At 32.8% G+C, this 13,134-nt stretch overlaps 1 protein-coding gene across 1 annotated transcript; it reads left to right on the top strand.

Moving 5' to 3' along the window:
- The first annotated feature begins 6,155 nt into the window (after positions 1-6,155).
- Positions 6,156-12,875, top strand: LOC107405444 ((E,E)-geranyllinalool synthase). Its single transcript, XM_016012499.4, has 12 exons — positions 6,156-6,631; positions 6,916-7,099; positions 7,214-7,434; positions 7,701-7,824; positions 8,025-8,140; positions 8,243-8,463; positions 10,216-10,331; positions 10,440-10,538; positions 10,805-11,020; positions 11,158-11,287; positions 11,634-11,879; positions 11,999-12,875. Exons 1-12 carry the CDS (start codon positions 6,313-6,315, stop codon positions 12,560-12,562), a joined length of 2,556 nt encoding a protein of 851 aa, XP_015867985.3. The 5' UTR covers positions 6,156-6,312; the 3' UTR covers positions 12,563-12,875.
- The last annotated feature ends 259 nt before the right edge of the window (positions 12,876-13,134 follow it).

Raw genomic sequence — 13,134 nt, 5'->3', positions numbered from 1 at the left:
GTTGACCGAGGTTGACTGTTGACTGTTGACCGTTGACCGTTGACCAAAAGGGTCAAAAGTTGACTTTTTGATCCAGTTGGAATTCTACGTTGACTGAGGTACCGTTACGAAGTACACGTTGACACGAGTTCGTAGACTAGTAGCACATGAAAACGGAGCTACGGTTTGAAAGTTACGAGCAAAACAAGTTGAGGTCCAAACTGTCCAAGGGGTGCTGGAGTTGACTTTTTATTCATGCAAGGTTGAGCTTTGACTTATGCATGGTTATGAAGTGCTCATCGATATGAGTCCGTAGACTAGCGGCACGTCTGATTTGGACATGTGGTTTGGAAGTTATGGACCTGTAAAGTTTTTCAAATACTGTATTATTTTAATATTATTTTTAAACGCGTAACGATGTGCCACGTGTGACTTAATGAAGGTGACCATGTGTCACCATGTTGAGAAGCCACATGTCAACCATGTGTAATATCATATTATTTTATTATTATTTTAAATAATAATATTATTATTAATATTATTTAATTAATTTTAATTAATTTCTTTTTTATTTTCCTTTTTCTTTTCTTTTTCTTTTTCTTTTTCTTTTCTTTTCCCCACGTGGGAAAACACCTCCTTTCTCTTTTCTTTTCCTTTCCTTCCCTTCTTCTTCCCCGAGCCCGACAGAGACAAAAAAAAAAAAAAAAAAAACACGCAGAGACTTCTCCCTCTCTCTCTCTCCTTTGACTCTCTCCCCCGCTCTCTTTGACCGGCCTTTTGGCTGGATTTTAGTAGACGGAATGCCACACGTGCCGGCCACCGGTGTAGCCCATCTCCCCGCGACCTCAGCCTCCAATTTTCCCGGCCAGTCGCCGCCGGACGTGCCCAGATCGGGCCGGTGAAATCGGCGGCGGCCGGTTATGTTTTTCCGGCGATTCTCGCCGTTTTTGACCAACCCAGCCCGACCCATACCTCTATTCCACCATTTTCGACCCCTCTGAATCCATTTCCGGGGTTAGATTGCCCAAAATCCCCATCGTTTGAGAGATCCCTCAAGTTTAAATCCGGCCGAAGCTTTCCGGCCAAATTCCGACCACCTCCGGCGGAATTAGGGTCGATGGAGATCGAATTTGTAATCCTCGTCGCTCAAGCTTCGATTCGGTATATTATTCGACTATTTTGGATAACGTTTGTGTTTGACCCCTCGGGTACCGGGTATTATTTACCCGAATAAAATATTATTTTATTTGACTGTGTGTGAATTGTGTTTTAGGAGCACGGGTGAGTCATGGAATTGATCCCATGGTGGATCTTAGGTTAATTGCGTGCTCCAGGTGAGTGACCCACCTTCAAATTAATTTTGGGAATTTAATTGGTGAATATTATGTGTGATTTGAATATTTGGAATTTAAATTCTATGTGCCAAATAGTTATTTGATTTATTGTGGAATTATTAGTGAATTTATTTTGATTAAAGACAGTATGCATTATATAAATTTATGCCATGTGAAATTATTTTATGGTTTTGAGAATTTGGAAATTCTTGTGGTTTTAACATTAAATCGGGCATGATTTGATTTTCAAATATTTCAAGGAAAATATTTGTTTATGTTGGTGACTCCAATTTTTATAAAATATAACCATGGAATATTATGAGATTTAATTATTATATTTCGAGAAATTATTTATGCTATTGGGAAAATGTGAATATTTGAATTGGTGGATTTGGGAGTTGGTGGATTTGAAAATCATGGAATTTATGGTGTTGATTATAAAAAAATTGTGGAGGATTTTCGGGTTCAAGCGGATGGGATAAACCCGCTATGCTTATGCAAAATGTGAAATTTGATATATAATTTAAATATGTGGATTTTATGATTTTTAGATGCACCGTGCACATACTGGTGTTCTGTTTATATGTGATATGGATATTGTGCACACGGATGTGATTAGCGCGCAGGAGGGTGTGAGTAGCGCGCAGGTGATATTATGAGGTTGTCCTGTGGTTGCCATCGGATGAGGGTAGGCCACCCCTCCATGGCCGGGACACCAGTTAGCAGCAGCGCAGTGGGATGCCACGCGACCACCGTATGCCGGTTTTTTTCTATAACCTCCTGTCTGGCGGTACCTTAGGATGCTGGGTACTGTTGGCGCCACTGGTATATAGTGGGTGCATCAAGTGATTTTCAGAACTGTGATTTTAAAATAAATATTTTGAAACTGTATTGGAATTAAAAATATAATTATTACTGTCTCTGGTATTTATTTGATGCCTTGGTTTTCAGGGAATACGAACAAAGGGTTTTGTGAAAAAGTTTTAAAAGGGGAACTTTTCCAACCGAGAGAATTGTAAGGGTTTTGAGAGAAATTATTATTTCCAATTAATTATTATTTATCTACTTATTACCGTGGTATTATATTGTATAGTAGATAGGGTCACTCACTGAGATGATTAGCATCTCATATTTTCAAATTCCGTTCCTCTAGGTACCAGGTTGTCGGTGTTCATCTGGAGCGGACTTGATCTTCATCACTGTCTTAGTTCGTGAAGTACCCTGTTCTTCTTTTATTGCAGTTGTAGTATTTCTTTCACTCTTGTTGTATTCTATACTTAGTAGTACTTCATGAAGCTCTGTATACTGTATGGGACACTTATGTATTTATTATGCACTGGATTACTGTTATTTATTTTTGGAGTGCTGAAATTTGTGGAAATCAACTTGTAGTTGTGGGAGGAATAAGGTGGACGTTTTAGAAGTGTGTTTTCAGTGCAGGTAATTTTTGATAAGTTCTACCCTTAAGGGAGGTGCTGCCGGATTTTCCGTTAGAAGGTTCGGTGGTATTTCCCCGGGATCAGGACTTGTCTAGGGTTCCGGAGAAAGAATTCTGAACAGATCCTGACATTAATGTTATAGTTTAAAGAATTTATTAAAGTAGATTTTATTGTAGATTTGCAATATTGAAACCGGAATCAAGTGTCAAGACAATCATTATCATACATTAACTTTTTTTATTTTCTTACTCTCGAGGGGAGGAGCAAATGAAAAGAAACCCTTGTTCATTTCATTTTGCCGGGTCAAATAGGGCAAGTCCCATTTGTGTTTTGTGGTGGACTCAATTTGACCAATAATTCTGTGGAGGAGGAGGCTACTAAGGCTGCATATCAATCATATTTAATATGGTTACTTGTTTCCCTTATCACATATTTTCTATTTACTTTATTACATATTCTATACACCAATAAATAGATGTATTTGTTAGTATATTATAAGAAAAAAGAATAAAGAAAATGTAGCTCTAGTTTTGTTTGTTGTGGATGTATTTGATATTTAACGATATATATATATATATATTTTTTTTTTCCTTCGAAATAAATATGCCTCTTTTGCTTGGGTTTCCTTTCAATTATAACCATCCTATTCCCAATGATTTTTTTTTTTAATCAAAAAAAGAGGAAGTAAAACTTCAAACTTTCTCTTCCCATGCCACTAACATCAAAATTTCAAACTCGCTACCTATTTTAATACTTCACGGATTTATACTTTAGCCAGCTCCAAACCCATAGGACATATTTAGTATATAAAATGGTACTTATTTTTATGAAATAGGATTAGCAAATCTTGAATAGTGGAAACGAGTGGAATATAATAGATTTTCCTATTCCTTATTTTATTCATAGTTAGGGTAACTTTTAAGTGAGTTGTTGCCTTCTAATTCTTAAAAGGTAATTGGCGCGTTTTTCCCTTTAACTTGAGCTTGTTTTGGTACTTTCATCTCTACTTTTCTTTTTCTTTTTTTTATTTGGCATTTTAGTTATTGAACTCCAATTGTGCTTACATAAATAGTTCTCAAATTGAATTTTATATGGCACTTTGGTAATTGAACTCAAATTTTGCTTGCATAAATGCTCCTACAACTAAATTTCACTTGCACAAATGGTCCTTATACTAATTATGTTTTGACATTTTGAGGACAAATTTTCAAAGGAAATTTGACTTAGGGGATCAAAGTGCCCAAAAAAAATAATAATAAAAAAATAAAAAAATAAAATTCAGGGATTGAAGTGCTAAAACATATTCAATAAAAAGGAAAACTGCAATGATCACCCTGTGTAACCCCCTACCTCGATTAGTGGATCTATTATTCTTTGTCGATATTGTCTTAAATTTGGCCAATACACTTCTATATTTAGTAATGACACTCGATACAGGTCAGTCTCTACTGATGTTGTCAACTTCCAAGGAGGTCACCTATGTTTAAACTACTCTTGTCTTAGCAAGCTTAATTTAGAAATTATTTTGAACCCTAAAACTAATTCCTTTGAAAAATCCTGGTGTTATTGGGGTGTCTATCATTACATTTGAACCATTATAGTATCTACCTATGCTGGTTGTCACAATCCACTCTTTTGGGGCCCAACATTCTTGTTGATACACTTTTGGTTAGGTACAGACTGATACCATTTGTAACACCACGCTTCCACTTGCACATCCATCACTCTTTGTTAATATTGTCTCCAAATTAGCCATCATATCGATATTGTTCCTAATTTAGCCATCGCACTTGGTATGGATTGTTTGTTCAAAACTTCCCAAAAAGTCATTCATATCCATTATTGGACTACTCTAGCCTAAGTGAGCTTAAATTTAGAATTCTTTTGAACTCTGAGATCAGCTGCTCTACAAAGGTCTTTGTATAATGACAATAATTATTATTACACTTCAATCATCCCTTAATCCATACTCGAACAATATGAAATTGGATATTAAGTAGTCTATCAATACTCTACATTCACCTACATTGGTTGTCAAACCTTACTTAAAATTATTTTGTATAAAATTCTTGGGCTAGATTTTGAAAATAAATTCTAACAAACTAATCATATAGATTGATGCAAATTTAGGTTAATTGGTAGATGGCAGAAAAAGATGTTGGAAGACATCTATCTTACTCTTAGTCCCAAAATTTTACGTTAAAAAGAAAAAAAGGAGTTTTATGGTCTATCAGTAACACCGCTTGTCATTTGTCACTCGTCCAATGGAATATCTGGAGACAAGTGTCCGATGGGAGAGTGAGTGAATGGGTAAGAGCATGTTTGTTTGTTTGTTTGTTTGTTTTTTTTTTTTTTTTTTTTTTTTTTTTTTTTGGAGTGAGAAAAAGACGTGTTAGACTAGAGAAAGTTCATCTCAACCTTCGGAGACTTTTCGTATAACCTTTATAATTAATACAACGCGCATGCATGTCTCACCATTTAATTGCTGGGACAGAACGGAAGACCACAGTTTTTTTATTTTTTTATTTTTTATTTTTTATTTTAATAATTAATTAATTATAGATTTCAGATATTCATGACCAAGAAGTATGGGAAAGATATACTAAAAATATTCTTCTTATTGCCACTACTCGTATTCCTCTGTCCACACACACCAATTGACAATTCGATTCCAAAAAACAAACCTACAAAACATCAATTTTGCGTTGTCCGCTCTTAACGATGTGACGGTGATAATGATAGGATTAACTAAACCTTGAATGATATGCCCTTACCAGAAATTAAAAACAAAAAAAACTTGAATTATATGTGATTTACATAAAACGAAACCACGGGAGGCTCAATAATAAATATGTGCGATTGACTAGGATTAATATATAGTAGCAGTGATGGCCGTGTTAACCAAAAAAAAAGTACAGTACTAATGTGTTTTTTTTTTTTTCGTGTGGCAAAATATACGGTGCTAAATAACAAGGTCTTTCAAAGTATAATTTCAATTAAATATATTTTAGAAGCCTCGCACTCGTACACAGCTACTGAATTCGACAAGAAAAAAAAAAAAAAAAAAAAAGAAACAAATTTTAAAACGTTTCTCATATTTGTGACACATTCATTTAAGTTTCTACGTGGGTTACAAATCCCCACGGCTTCTTGGCAAAATCTTTATTCTTTAATTACGAAGAATATTAATTGCATCAATATAATTACAGATTACGGAAGGGCTGAAAATTCAGCTTGAAAAATATAAAATATTAATCACTGGAGCCACCAAGATTGATCAAAGATTATTCAGGTGTGAAAGTACACACTATGTGGTCCAAGATGTTGTTTATATTGGTTGGCACAATGAAAGTAACCAATTCAAAACTACTATAAATATGGCATTCTCTTGTTAAACTTTACACAATACGTAGGCTTGGTGTGTGGAAAAACTACTGGGAATACATTTTTAGATCTGGGTTCGACTAGGTCTGTTAAGAACCCATTCCTCTTCAATTTAGAATATACTATAAACTCTCACAAAAAAAAAAAAAAAAAAAGAAAAAGAAAAACCCCCGTCCATGGAATTTCCACCTTCCTCAATTGAAGCCCAGCTCCAAACTATTAAGGAAACCATGTTTTCAGACATGGATCCTTATTCATTGGTTATGCCTTCGGCTTATGAAACAGCATGGTTAGCCATGATACCTGATTCCCACCAAAACATGAATCCCATGTTCATGAGTTGCCTGAATTGGGTGCTCAACAACCAGCAAGAAGAAGGGTTTTGGGGAGACTGTGATAGCCATGGCAACTCCACCATTGAGTGCCTTACCTCTACTCTTGCTTGCATAATTGCGCTCAAGAGATGGAATGTTGGGGCTAAAATGATAGACAAAGGTAATGGATATATATTTCATAGCCATCGTAATGGATATATAATATATATATATATATATACACTCACACACGCACACAACAAATCTCTTGTCCATGAATCCTTGACAAAATTTGTCTAAGACACATCCCATTTACAATAATATGTACCTTTTACTACCCTATATATCATCAACAATAGGATTCACGGTTTAAATTTGTGAAAGATTCCTCTATAAGAAACTATAAATATACAGACTCTTGATACGGAACAGTTTGATTACTTTCTTTAATCTTTTTTATGACAGGACTGGAATATGTGCATTCAAATGCAAAGAAGCACCTGAATGAAATCAAGGATGATCAATGTCCTCGTTGGTTTGCGATTGTTTTCCCAACAATGGTTGAACTTTCCCAAACAGTTGGTTTGAAAATCGAATTAAAAGAAATGGAGTCAGAGACACTCAATCAAAGGCAACGAATTCTTAAAACGTATATGAGTTTGCATTATATAACTTACAAACTATAGCGTGAATTGATACTTATTATTTTATCATTAAAATGAAACTTACTCATGCATATGCATATATATGGCTTGATATGTAGAGAGCGACTTGTCGAAAGCTGCCATTATCCTCCATTACTATCATATCTTGAAGTGTTGCCTTCTTCATATTATATTGATAATGAAGATATAACCAAGCATTTTTGTGAAGACGGCTCGTTGTTTCAATCTCCCTCTGCTACAGCTTTTGCATTTATGGTCACAGGGAATAAGCAATGCTTGAGTTATTTAGAATCGCTAGTTCAAAGATGTCCTAATGGAGGTAATAATAATAATAATAATTTTGATTACAACTTGGAGAAAATAGATTTTCACCTAGGTTGATGTTTAAATCTTGAAGTTGAAATTATATTCTAAATGATTTTACCACTAGCTAAGCCTATGAATACAATAATTAAAAATAATAATAATCATTATGTTGCTTCATTCATCTTAGCATTTTGAGGACTTAAATAACAACCCATACGTGTCAACTTTATATACAGGTTTATCTTAGTTTAATATAATTTACTTTTTATGCATGTGCAGTTCCGACCACGTATCCCATGGATGAAGAGCTTATAAAGCTTTGCATTATCAACCACCTGCACAGGTTGGGGTTGGCTGAGCATTTCGGGCCAGAGATTGAAGAGAGTCTTGAACAATTTTACAAGTATATATCCAATAATTTGTTTTATATATATATATATACATAAATCTTAGCATGCTAAGAGTTATTACGTATATGTGATATAAAAATACCATATACTTCATTTGTTTTCTAGGAGATCTATGAGTTGCCTTTGTTTTGTGCAATACATGGTAAACTTCATTACCACTTACTGAAATGTTAAGTGGGTCCTAATGTTTCAGGAACTACACAAATCGAGAATCATGGGCAAAACCCATCAATTCAATAGAAGTTCAGCTGTTGAAAGATTCTTTAGCTTTTCGGCTCCTGAGGATGCATGGGTATAACGTATCGCCATGTATGGATCAATGTCACATATATGTATTGTGATCTTTCTGGATTTTTCTCATTTCGTTCTAACAATTTCCAAACTTTAAACGTTTTTTATGTATACATGCAGGTAGCATCTGTTGGTTTTTATGTGATGAAAAAATTAAGGATGCAATACAAAATAATCCTGACCGCTTTGTGAATGTAATGCTTAACATTCATAGAGCTACAGATCTCAAGTTTTCCGGAGAACATGAACTTGACGAGGCAAGATCTTTCTCAAGGAGTCTACTTCAAAAATCCATCTCAATGGTGGGAGCTGATCATGATCAAAATCCAATTCGTACATTGGTAATGTCCACTTAGGATTACGTGTTTTCAACTAAAGTGAAAATTGTGTGAATGAAAATTCCTTCGATATGACTAGCCACTCACTCTCATGATGTATAATCTATAGTACAAGGATTCTTAAAATTTCAACCAACCCATGAAAGCATCCTTTCAATCTTGATAGAGTTAGACGTATGAGGTTGGTGAAGTGGTATTGCTATATTTCTTTTTTTATTGTTAAATTTTCGTTAGATTTAAAATTACAACTGAAAAATATGTTTTTTTCTTTTTTTTTTTTAATAATCAAATTACAATAATTATACTCGGAAAGGGGGAAGAAGGTGTGTCTTGAACCTATGATCTCATAGTGTGAGTGTTTTTAGCTTGACAATACAGTTTTTTTATTTTATCAAACATGATTAATAATTAATTAATTAATTCATATTTCATGTTTTTTAGATTATTAATTATGTCTCCGGTTTTTAATTTACTTTGAGTTTATTATTTGCAAAAAATATTCGAATATTTAATTTTGATTTTTTCTCCTTAACTATATTTGTTTTTGGATAAATTTTGTGAGTTTCAAATATACTTGTTTTAATAAATTTATATTAGAATTAAATTTTATTGATAGTTTTTCTAATAGCCCTTATGAAATTATCACAATTTTTCACTGATAATGTTTGTTAAAATGGAAAGTAACGTGGAAATACCTCCAAGACAAATACAGATTTTTTATTTTATTTTTTTATTTTGGGTATATATAGTTCTTAACTTTCGTTTTTTATCGTTTATATTTATAATTATATTTTTTTAAAAAAAATATTATCTAATGGTATCTCATAGAAGTTTTCAAAATTTAGGTTTTGACTTTAACATTTTTAGGCATAGTAATGGTTAAAGATTACCACATCTAATTTTAGGTTTTTAAATCTAAATTTAAATGACAATTGCTAATACAGTCAATAAATAAATATTTGTTACCTAGGCATCCTAAATCTAATAATAAACAGGTGTTCTCTAATAATAGATGAAATCATATATATAGTGAGTGTTTGATCAGAACATCCATGATTTATTTAAATAAAAGATGGTTACCTAACAAAGATTTAACTTTTAAATAAAGTGATAGCTAAAATTTGTATTCAAATTGAAAACCTTAAATAGGATGTGGGAACTCTTAATATTTGTCATTGACTATAGAATTTTCTCATATATATGTACAAATTTTTGCAAATATATATATATATATATATATATGTATGTACAACCAAGCTCACATATACATACATATATATATATATATGCATATGTATTTATATGTTCGACTTAAAAAAAAATAAAAAAATAAAAAAAGAAGAAGAAGAAGGTTTGATTAACAAAAATCCATGGATGTAAATTAAAAAGTTTAAAATCTAATAGGATGTAACATAGAGGGAAAATGAGTTAAAACTTCCATGGACTGCTCGTTTGGATCATCTAGAGCATAGAATTTGGATTGAATTCTATAGTCAAGGACAAATAAAATATTTGTAATTTACTATAAAATTTTCTTATATACATATATGTACAAATTTTTGCAAATATATATATATATAAAAGCAGGCTCACATATATATATATATATATATATATATATATATTATATGTTCGACTGAAAAAGAAAAATTATGGTTTAATTAGCAAAGATGCAAGGATGTAAAATTAAAGTTTAAAATTTACTAGGATGTAACTATAAATAACTCTCATATGGTTTTTCTTGGTGACACATAGGTTGAACAGGAGTTGAAACTTCCATGGACTGCTCGTTTGGATCATCTGGAACACAGAATTTGGATCGAAGAAAATCAAGGCGACCTATTGTGGAGGGGAAAAACCTCATTCCAAAGGTATCAAACTTTTTACCTAAGTATATACTAAAATATTTCTTATCAAAAAAAGGGATTCATTATATAATTAGTTGAACATGGATTGACTGGTGTACAAAAATCATTCAGGTTGTCAAGTATTCATAATGACAAACTAGTTCTGCTTGCAAAACAAAACTATGAGTTTAGGCAGTCCATCTATAAGAAGGAACTTCAAGAGTTGAAAAGGTATGTTGAATTATTAATCTATTGATCTATATAGTTGAATTATCATTCGTTTCAAAAAGTTTAAACTATTGGGAAGAGGATGGTGTACATAGTCCTTTTTTTGGGCTTAATTTTATGAATCTCTAATAATGATATTAAGTTGAATTACGTTTCTTTCCAAAAGGTTAAATTATTAGCAGATGGATCATTTATATTAACAAGTATCATTCCAACATAGTGTATGTATTAGAAAGTAAATAATTCAATTACTTTGATATTTTAAATAGGTGGTCTAAGGACTGGGGACTCAACGACATGGGATTTGGTAGAGAGAAAACTATGTATTGCTACTTTGCCATAGCAGCCAGCTTTTCCCTGCCATATGATTCAGATGTACGAATGATAGTCGCAAAGAGTGCCATACTGATTACAGTTGCTGATGATTTTTTTGACATGGAAGGCTCGTTAAGCGATTTGGAAACTCTCTTGGATTCTATTGAAAGGTACTCAATTCGATATATGATCAAGGGATAAAATATATAAAATGAAATATATATATATATATATATATATATATATATTTAAAATTAGTGCGCTCACCAATTCTCATCTCTCTCAACATATATATGTGAATTGCCAGATGGGATTGTAGTGGATTGAGCAATCATGGTAAGATAATCTTCAATGCCCTTGATAATCTTGTACAAGAAATGGCAGCCAAGTACCTTCAACGTCAAGGAACTGACATAACCAACCATATTCGAGAAATAGTAAGATTTCAAACTTAAATTTACATATATAATAATAAAATTTGTCGAAGGTGTAAATGTCCACATGGGTTTAATGTGCAGATATATATTAAAGATGCCAATTTTTTTAAAAAAAATATCGCGTGTGGGTGAATATATTAAAAATTGTTTCTTAAAAAACCATTGTTTCTACATGTATCCACACACGTTCAAAATATGCGAATATCCGAACCAAAAAAACAATATATAAGAATATATGTTTGATTTGATTTATTATTTTTTTCTTTATATAAAAAAAGCCAATATGTATTTCAGTAACATTTGTTAAACAAATTATTTGTAATCTTCTTTTGTATGTTGGATGTAGTGGTATGAAACATTTGATTCTTGGATGACGGAGTCCAAGTGGAGTAGGAATGAGAGAGTACCATCTATAGATGAATATCTTAAAGTTGGGATGACCTCAATTGCCACACACACCATAATTCTTCCAGCTTCATGTTTTATGAACCCAAGCTTACCACCTTCCAAACTTCGTCCTCCTCAATATGAAAACATTACAAAACTAGTTATGGTTATTGCCCGTTTGTTGAATGACATACAAAGTTATCAGGTAATTAATTAATATTTAAAATTTAATTAACATTTAATTATTATTTCATTTTTAATTTCCACTAATATTAGCCTAAAATCTATTTATTTTCTTGTGAATTATTAATTAATTAACCACAGAAGGAAAAAGATGAAGGCAAATTGAACTCCATTTTACTCTGCTTGGAAAAAAACCCAGAGTTAGATGTGGAAGAGTTAACCGCTAATGTGAGAGGAATAATAGAAAAGAAGAAGGAAGAGTTTCTTGAACAAGTTCTAATGGATGGTTTTGCTGATCTGCCCAAACCATGCAACCAACTCCACCTCTATTGCTTGAAAGTATTCCAGATGTTTTTTAACTCATCCAACCTATACGACTCCAACATGGAATTGCTTGGTGATATTGGGAAAGCAATCTATATTCCCCTGGAAATCCAATCCTCTAAATCATTATTGCATCTTCAGGAACCAAAGTCAAAGAAAGTTGATCTTCCTCTGAAATTTCAAAATTCGAAGCCTAATCTGAAACCATTGCCACTGTCTCCTAAAGTTCCCATAACAAACTGTCACATTAATCGGCCCTCCAACCATTTGGTCTGGTCTACTAATTTAAGCATGCATCGGCTTCCTAAGACTAGTACTTCACGGAATGGGTACTGGAAAATGACAAGGCCTGGACCAAACTTCAGTGTCTGTTTCTTTTGAGCAAATCATATATTTCCTTTCTTCTTTCCTATTATTAAAGAAAGTACCAGTAGTTATATCTCTACATCAGATCCATATTATAAGCTTCTGTCGAGCCATGTTGTATGTGTCTATTTATTGTCCATATAAGAAGTAGATTTTTGTTAAAGAAGGTTGTAAACATACTTTACCACGTGCTGTTCATCTACTAGTAGAAAAAGGTTTTAGTTAGTTAAGTCAATTGTCTGGTATACAAACATTACTACTAGACACATTTTATTCTCTCTGTATTTCGTAAAAATTGCTATATATGAAGCTTCAGATTCTCTCTCTCTCTCTTATCTTCTTCAACCTCAGAAAACCTTGCCTTGTTGTTTCTTTTCTTGGTATCAGAGCCTCTTTCCATTGCAGAAACATAAAATTCGACGTTAATGGTCTCTCCTTTTGCTAATAATATCATCAAGCTAGATGATTCCAATTTCTTCGTTTGGAAATCACAGATCCTACCAGTCATTAGGGACCATAGGTTCATGAAATTCTTGTAGTACTCTTCATATGATGAGTTCATCAGAGGTCAGAATCAGAGTTTGGCT

Source organism: Ziziphus jujuba, chromosome 1 (genome assembly GCF_031755915.1).
Source record: "Ziziphus jujuba cultivar Dongzao chromosome 1, ASM3175591v1".
NCBI classification, from domain to species: domain Eukaryota; kingdom Viridiplantae; phylum Streptophyta; class Magnoliopsida; order Rosales; family Rhamnaceae; genus Ziziphus; species Ziziphus jujuba.
The sequence above is the reverse complement of the archived record's forward strand: the minus strand, read 5'-3'. Positions and strand labels throughout refer to the sequence as shown.